This window comes from Strix uralensis, unplaced genomic scaffold (genome assembly GCF_047716275.1).
Source record: "Strix uralensis isolate ZFMK-TIS-50842 unplaced genomic scaffold, bStrUra1 scaffold_41, whole genome shotgun sequence".
NCBI lineage: Eukaryota > Metazoa > Chordata > Aves > Strigiformes > Strigidae > Strix > Strix uralensis.
In genome coordinates, this window is record NW_027436712.1 from 2,149,109 (window position 1) to 2,157,387 (window position 8,279).

Consider the following 8,279-nt stretch of genomic DNA (forward strand, 5'->3'; position numbering starts at 1 on the left):
AAATCTGGGGCTCTGTGCTTTCTTTCCTTCTGAACAAGTGTTACTGTTTTCTGCACAAAAGCGATTCTGCGAAGCAATGTGAACAGGCACAGAGAAGGTGCTAGCAGGGAATTCTCTGCCTGCCTTTCCCCAGTGCTCTGCAAGCTCTCCAGGACAACAGCAAATCTGGGGCTCTGTGCTTTCTTTCGTTCTGAACAAGTGTTACTGTTTTCTGCACAAAAGCGATTCTGCGAAGCAATGTGAACACTTCTGCTTCCCAGGCACAGAGAAGGTGCTAGCAGGGAATTCTCTGCCTGCCTTTCCCCAGTGCTCTGCAAGCTCTCCAGGACAACATAAAATCTGGGGCTCTGTGCTTTCTTCCGTTCTGAACAAGTGTTACTGTTTTCTGCACAAAAGCGATTCTGCGAAGCAATGTGAACAGGCACAGAGAAGGTGCTAGCAGGGAATTCTCTGCCTGCCTTTACGCAGTGCTCTGCAAGCTCTCCAGGACAACGGAGAATCTGGGGCTCTGTGCTTTCTTTCCTTCTGAACAAGTGTTACTGTTTTCTGCACAAAAGCGATTCTGCGAAGCAATGTGAACACTTCTGCTTCCCAGGCACATAGAAGGTGCTAGCAGGGAATTCTCTGCCTGCCTTTCCGCAGTGCTCTGCAAGCTCTCCAGGACAACATAAAATCTGGGGCTCTGTGCTTTCTTTCCTTCTGAACAAGTGTTACTGTTTTCTGCACAAAAGCGATTCTGCGAAGCAATGTGAACAGGCACAGAGAAGGTGCTAGCAGGGAATTCTCTGCCTGCCTTTCCCCAGTGCTCTGCAAGCTCTCCAGGACAACAGCAAATCTGTCGCTCTGTGCTTTCTTTCGTTCTGAACAAGTGTTACTGTTTTCTGCACAAAAGCGATTCTGCGAAGCAATGTGAACACTTCTGCTTCCCAGGCACAGAGAAGGTGCTAGCAGGGAATTCTCTGCCTGCCTTTCCCCAGTGCTCTGCAAGCTCTCCACGACAACATAAAATCTGGGGCTCTGTGCTTTCTTCCGTTCTGAACAAGTGTTACTGTTTTCTGCACAAAAGCGATTCTGCGAAGCAATGTGAACAGGCACAGAGAAGGTGCTAGCAGGGAATTCTCTGCCTGCCTTTCCCCAGTGCTCTGCAAGCTCTACAGGATAACATTGTAAGAGTCGGTCAGAAGATCAGCATTGTCTCAACATTGTCATCAGGGATATGGACAGTGAGGTACCCGACAATGGCCTGTTTGGAGCGCAGCTGCCGACCCCTGGAATGGAACGTGGTGCAAAGGCTCCTGAATGCAGAACTATGTGGCACAGCCAGTGCTGTGCTGTTCTCCTGAGTACTGAACCGTGTGGTGCAGGCAGTGCAGTGCTGTTCTTTGGTGCCTGAGCCGTGCAGTACAAAGAGTGTTGTGCTATTGTTCGGTACCTGGGCCTAGCCAGAGCAGTTAGTGGTAATTGCATAGCCATTGTCAAAAAGATGGATCGTGACTGTTGCCATAACACCGATGAAGAAATCATGAACCTCAGATGAACTTTGCTTCATTATAATACCAAAACACACCTCCTGGTTGAAGGTTACCCGCCTCTGAGACTGACCACACCTCGGACACTCCCCCCCGCGCACGCGCGATGGACTTGCTCGAGAGGGGTGGAGATATGATAATTGAATTCTGAGAAGGGCGGAGACCCCCGAGGCAGAGGTGGAGCAAGGTGTGTTACTAAGCATAAAAGATGACTTCTGGGCAAGAAAAATTGGAAGCTTCCCCACCAAGGACCACGACGATCGACGACGCAGCATCAGCTGGACCCGGGACCGTTAGGACGTCGTGAGATCAGCGGTGGTAGCTATAACCTCTCTCCCTCTTCTCTCTAAAACTTAACTTTACTTTTCTCCTTTCTTTCACCCATCTCTAACTATCGCGTGCCTCTTCACAGGCAACCCAATAAAGTTTCACTGTTTGATTACTGCTATCCCCTTTGGTGTTGGTCACCTTAATTTTGCACTTTCGAGATCGTAGCAAACGAATCATCACGAGTCCACCGAGTGGACCGTGACATTAAACTGGCGTCACGGACAGGATCCTGAGAGACAGGGGGGTGCAGGCTGTGTGTGGTCTGTAACAGGGGAAGAACTTTTCGCTCCAGCCGCACCTGGCCCTACACCCGAAAGGGTGAGAGGTGTCCAGAAAGCAAGGGGGGTGATTTGAGATTCCCGCACACCACACACACCTCGGTGTATTGCACCCCAAACTCGAATTGAGGGCTCTGTCTATCAGGATCAAGTGCAAGGATCTCTTAGTGCAAAAGGGGGAACTGCCCTCAATAAATGAGGTCGACTACCTGGGGAAGTGAAAGGGACAAACTGAGAAAGTCTGCAACTAAGTTTAACCTCCCTGTGGTAGATCTTGGTCCCTTCAGCCACTCGGGGAAGAGAAGGGCGACGCAGCTGCTGTTGCGTCTGTGGTGTAACTAAGTTTTCCTCCCCGAAGTGAGTTCAGCCCCTTCATAATAAGAATGACTGAAAAAGATGTTTATCAAAACCCTCCATTAGTAAAAAATCTTGACTCGTTCTATGCACTCTTGGCAAAGTATGGAGCTCGACCCTCCCCGCCCGGGGAAGAGTGGGCTCGAGACAATTGGGCAAATTTACAGAGTGTAACAGACCGAGTGATTTCCATACATAATGAGGCTAGATTACGGTCAGGTAAAGGCAAAGCGATAATCTGTGCAGTCCTTGGAGCCAGCCTGGTCGCAGCAATTGAAGACCGCTCTAAGCGGCGTAGCCATGAAAAACAAATCATAGAATCCCTTGAAAATTTGGTACAACTTTTGCAGAAAACAATCTCCAACCTGGAAGATCAATTAGTAGAAAAGGAGAAAGCAGTTTGCTTGTTCAAGCAGCAGACAGAGGAAAAGGAGGAAGAAAACCGCTGTCTAAAAGATGCCCTAAGAGAAGAATTTTCAAAGTCTGCTGAATCACTGAGTGAGATAGAAATGATGATGGAAGAGGTAGGTGTTCGGCAAATAAGTCAAATATACCCTCAAAAGGAACTAAAGGAAGCAAAGAAACGCTTCAGGGAGAACCCCCGAGTTAGACCTTTGATTAAAGCAGAATATGCTTATATAAATGATGAGGATAACGACCCACATATTACCACCAAAGAGATACCATATACTCCCACCGAATTGGCCAAGATGAAAAGAGAGTATGGGCGCCTTCCCAAAGAATCCGAAACAGAGTATGTATGGCGCGTATCTCTAACCGGAGGGGACCAAATTCAGTTAAATGAAAAGGAGGCAAGTGGTTACTGGGGTCACGGTGTCTTTTTAACAACAGGGGATAGACGTGCCCCATGGTCCCTAACCCAGCGGGCTGCTTATTGGGCCGGAGGGTTGAACCCTTTAGACAGGGGGGATCCCCTGGCAATCACAGGCACAATAGATCAATTGCTAGAAAGTGTGCACAAAGCAGCCTGCCTGCAAATGATACATGAAAGGAAATTAGTCCCTGGATGTGAATCCCCGATGATGTTGTCTGTGAATCCTGAAATCATGACTCCTTTAATAAGGGGGCTCCCAGAGTCACTCAGATCTACCGGGATTGATCTCCAAAGAACCATAGCATCTTTGGACCCGGTAGAAAAGCTGGAGAGCTTTATAAATGGCAGGAGAGATGAAACCAATACTGGCTCAGATTCACCTTTCAATCATAGCTCAACTCCTTCCCGTTCAAAACATAAAAAGAGGTGGACATGGGGAGATGTAGCTCAGGAATTGATAGATTATAGCAGGAAATATGGTCCTGTGAGGACTCTGGAGGAAAAATCAAAAGGGATCCGTCAAATAGGAGCTAAAGATCTACCCCTTTCCGTTAGCAAGACTGCAACCTCTTCCACTGACCATGCTGCTGTTGCTGACTACTCCCACTCTAAAACAGGAGGAGGACAGCCCCTGACTCGACAACAGTGGTGGGCTTTGGGAATTAAAAAGGGAGTTCCCAGGGATATAATGGATGGTTTACCCCTTAATAAGCTGAGTAAACTAATATCAAGGTGGTATGGTCCGAAACAACACCCACAGCACTCACCGACAAATACAGAAACCTCTCCTGTCACGCCCACGGCCCCCCCTGTGGAGAACACGGGCGACGGGAAAAGTCAGCAGGGAAACTAGAACCTCCGTTCCTTAGCAGTGGGCGGGGGAACGGAGGATGGATTTATATCCGACAGCTCACTAAAACTAATAGAGGAGATTTATTGATTACAGCTATTGTAGGACCTAAGCGCGCACCCGTAACTTTTTTAATTGACACCGGGGCTCAGATCTCTGCCCTGACTGAGGAAGATGCACGGAGGTGTGGGGTGATTCCCTCTAAGCAAAACGTTTGTGTCCTGAATGCTTTAGGGTCAACAGAGGTTATGAACGTTGCTCCGGTTAGGCTGATGCTACCGGGAGAGGAAAGCACGGTCACTATTTACATGGTGGTTGGAAACATTCCAACCAACTTGTTAGGAATAGATGCCCTCAAAGGTAGGGGGTGGGAGGATTCAGAAGGATTGTTGTGGACTTTCGGGACACCGCAACTGAACATCAGGCTGCTTCAAACTGCACCCCCTCTGCCGCTTAGCAAAATAACCAATGTCAAACAATACCCCCTCCCCCTGGGAGCAAAGGAAGGTATCAAACCAGTCATGCAGGAGATGCGGGAACAAGGAGTGGTGATAAATACCCATTCTCCTTTTAACTCGCCGGTGTGGCCAGTGAAAAAACCTAATGGGAAGTGGAGGCTCACTATAGATTTTCGAAGGCTGAATGCTAACACAGAGCCCCTAACTGCCGCGGTCCCTAACATGGCTGAATTGGTAATAACAATTCAGGAGAAAGCTCATCCAATTATGGCAACCATAGATGTTAAAGATATGTTTTTCATGATACCTTTGCGACCAGAAGACAGAGATCGTTTTGCTTTTACGTGGGAGGGACAACAATTCACCTTTACCCGGCTGCCTCAGGGATACAAACATTCCCCTACACTTGCTCACCATGCTTTGGCCCAAGAACTGGAGAAAATACCAAAAGCCAAAGGCGTAGCTGTTTATCAGTATATTGATGATATTCTTGTGGGGGGAGATAAAGAAGAGGAGGTAGGAATGACCCAACAGAACATCATCTCCCATTTGGAGAACCTGGGTTTGCAAATTCCCCCAGAAAAGGTCCAAAAGCCATCACAAGAAGTAAAGTTTTTGGGGATTTGGTGGAAAGGGGGAATGACATGTATCCCCCCAGACACTCTCACTTCCCTAGATCAGATTAAAATGCCTGAATCAAAAAAGGATTTGCAGCATGCTTTAGGGCTATTGGTATTCTGGAGAAAACATATCCCAGACTTTTCCATCATTGCCAGACCTCTTTATGATTTACTGAAGAAAAGGGCCAAATGGGAATGGACTGCTTCTCAGGAAGAAGCAATGCAATTGTTAATTTTTGAGGCAACAGCTCACCAGGCTCTTGGCCCTATTCACCTTTCAGACCCCTTTCAGGTAGAATGGGGGTTTGCCACTACAGGATTGTCAGTACACATTTGGCAGCGTGGTCCTGAGGGCCCAACCCGCCCCGTAGGATTTTATTCCCGTGGCTTTAAGGATGCCGAGAAGAGATATACTGCATGGGAGAAAGGTTTGTTTGTGGTTAGCCTGGCTCTCATAGAAGTGGAGAAAATCACACGTCAACAACCAATTGTGCTAAGAGGCCCGTTCAAAGTTATAAAAGCAGTCTCTAACGGGACCCCCCCTCCTGATGGGGTAGCCCAGAGAGCCTCGGTACGAAAGTGGTATGCTCAAATTGAACACTACTGTAACCTTTTTTCAGTGACTGAAGGAGCTCTGAAAAACTTAGCTATCCAAGAAACAGAGAGCCTGGACAGCAGCCAAGACAAACCTATCTCAGTTATTCGGGTGGCCCCTCCTTTCCTCCACGATCAGTCAGTGAATGCTTGGTTTACCGATGCTTCTGCAAAGCGAGAAGGAAAAGTGTGGCAATACCGGGCAGTAGCTCTCCACACTGCTACTGATGAACAGATAATAACAGAGGGAGAAGGGAGTGCCCAGGTAGGAGAATTAATTGCAGTATGGAGTGTTTTCAAGCGTGAAGCACAAACCACTTCCCCAGTCCACATATATACTGATTCTTATGCAGTGTTTAAGGGATGTACTGAATGGCTCCCTTTCTGGGAGCAAAATGAATGGGAGGTTAACAGAATTCCAGTATGGCAAAAGGACAAGTGGCAAGAAATCTTGAGCATTGCCAGCCAAGGGAACTTTGCTGTGGGATGGGTAGCTTCTCATCAAGTAGATGGGGGCTCAGCAGGAGAATGGAACAACAAAGCTGATGAATTAGCAAGACTAGCTCCTGTACAAAAGGACCAGATCACAGAAGACTGGGAACGTCTGTTAGAATGGTTGCATATAAAACGAAAACATACGGGAGCTAAAGATCTGTATCGTGAAGCCCTTGCTCGAGGTTGGCCTGTCACCAGGGAAATGTGTAAAACTTGCATATCAGCCTGCGAACAGTGTCGTACACGGCTCGAAAGACACCCCTTAGAGGATGACCCCCTGCATTTAAGAGAGGGTAAAGGCTTGTGGGATGCCTGGCAGGTAGATTATATCGGCCCCTTTAAGAAATCAGGAGGAAAACGTTTTGTGCTGGTGGGAGTGGAAATAACATCAGGGCTAGTCCAAGCCGAAGCTTTTAACAAAGCTACAGGAGAAAAAACAGTGAAAGCACTGCGTGAATGGTTTGGAATTTTTCCAAAACCACAAGAAATACAATCTGACAATGGCTCCCACTTCACTGCCAAAATCGTACAGGATTGGGCACGAAGCGAAGGAATTAAATGGGTCTTCCACACTCCATACTATCCACAGGCCAATGGAATTGTAGAAAGGACAAATGGTCTCTTAAAATGACTTTTGAAGCCACAGGAGGGAAATTGGGATGTCCGTCTATGGGAAGCTATCAAAGGTGTAAATGATAGATGGGGGGTAAATGGATGCCCTAAAATTACTGCATTTTGCCCGAAGGCACCCTCCCTAGTTCCCTCATTAAAGGGACCAGATAATTCCAGGAACCCAGCACACTTCCCTGGACAACCTGTCCTAGTAGAGCTTCCCACCGTGGGAAGTGTACCATTAGTACTAAAAACCCCACTGAATATACACTCATGGGTAGCATCTGATGCTGTAGGGAAGGAACATCGGATAAATACTCGCTGGATAATTCCATCATTCTAGTTTTCTGTCCAGTATTAATTTCTCTTGCCTTGGAGAGGCAAGTCCTGTTGCTTTCTTGTTGCAGAAGAACTCCGAGGGACACCAAGAATAACATGAACCATGAATCACTTAATTGGATTGGTAGTATTTCTCTGCATCTTACCCCTAGCCCGTAACCAAAAGAATACAGAATGGCCTTGGACAGATGCCTATTTTGGGCATACAGGCGTCATGGGAAAAAATCCATTGGGGATGAATTTGGCAACCGTCATAATATATGACAACATGACATTTCGATCAGACAAATGGGAAATGACAAATTCGATCCATACCTGGACAGTTGAAAGAGGAAAAGAGATACAGATCGGTTGTAAAATCTTCAATGCAAGTGATGCAAAAGATCCGCCTCCCCTGACTCAAATCACCATCAAGGAAATTTCCAACGGAAAAATGGGATCCAGAATAGGCCAAACCCATTGTGCGGCTGAGGTTTGTTGGTATGCGTTTACTGCAATCCGACCAGTATTCATTATTTGTTTAGGAGGAACCAGATTAAAGAACCGAGCTGTATCTTTTAAATTTAGATTAAATATAACACAGGAGGAAACCACAGCCGCTCCTGTTCATACTGTTCCTACTCAGGTTGCTACTTCAAATCACATAGAACTGGAACAATTAAGAGCACCATATGTGTATCCGATAGGACCATATGTAATCAGGAATACAGGCCAACAACAAATGTTGTTTAACCCGGCATGGTCTCTCAAACGAGTTGAATTGCTGATGCAAAACAATGTTTCGGACATTCAGCCAGCTTGCTCACCCTTCCTAAAGGCTTCTTACGAGGGATGGACAACCTGGCTGCAAAAACGAACTCTTTCCACGGGAAGAACACGGAGAGACCTAACCGGTGTTTTGGGAACAGGATTGGGAGTTTTAAATAGTATCGATTCAGAGGTAATAATGAACAAATTGGCTACCTCAATTAGTGATTTGGCTAAC

At 46.9% G+C, this 8,279-nt stretch overlaps 1 protein-coding gene across 1 annotated transcript; it reads left to right on the plus strand.

The window, feature by feature from the left end:
• Positions 1 to 1,760: 1,760 nt before the first annotated feature.
• Positions 1,761 to 7,755, plus strand: LOC141938462 (uncharacterized; the record flags this gene model as incomplete). Its single annotated transcript, XM_074857331.1, has 7 exons — positions 1,761 to 2,871; positions 2,917 to 4,162; positions 4,411 to 4,536; positions 5,065 to 5,240; positions 5,649 to 5,825; positions 6,240 to 6,525; positions 7,447 to 7,755. Coding segments are annotated over exons 1-7 (2,671 nt in total), but the record flags the coding sequence as incomplete, so codon positions are not given.
• Between the last annotated feature and the right edge of the window lie 524 nt (positions 7,756 to 8,279).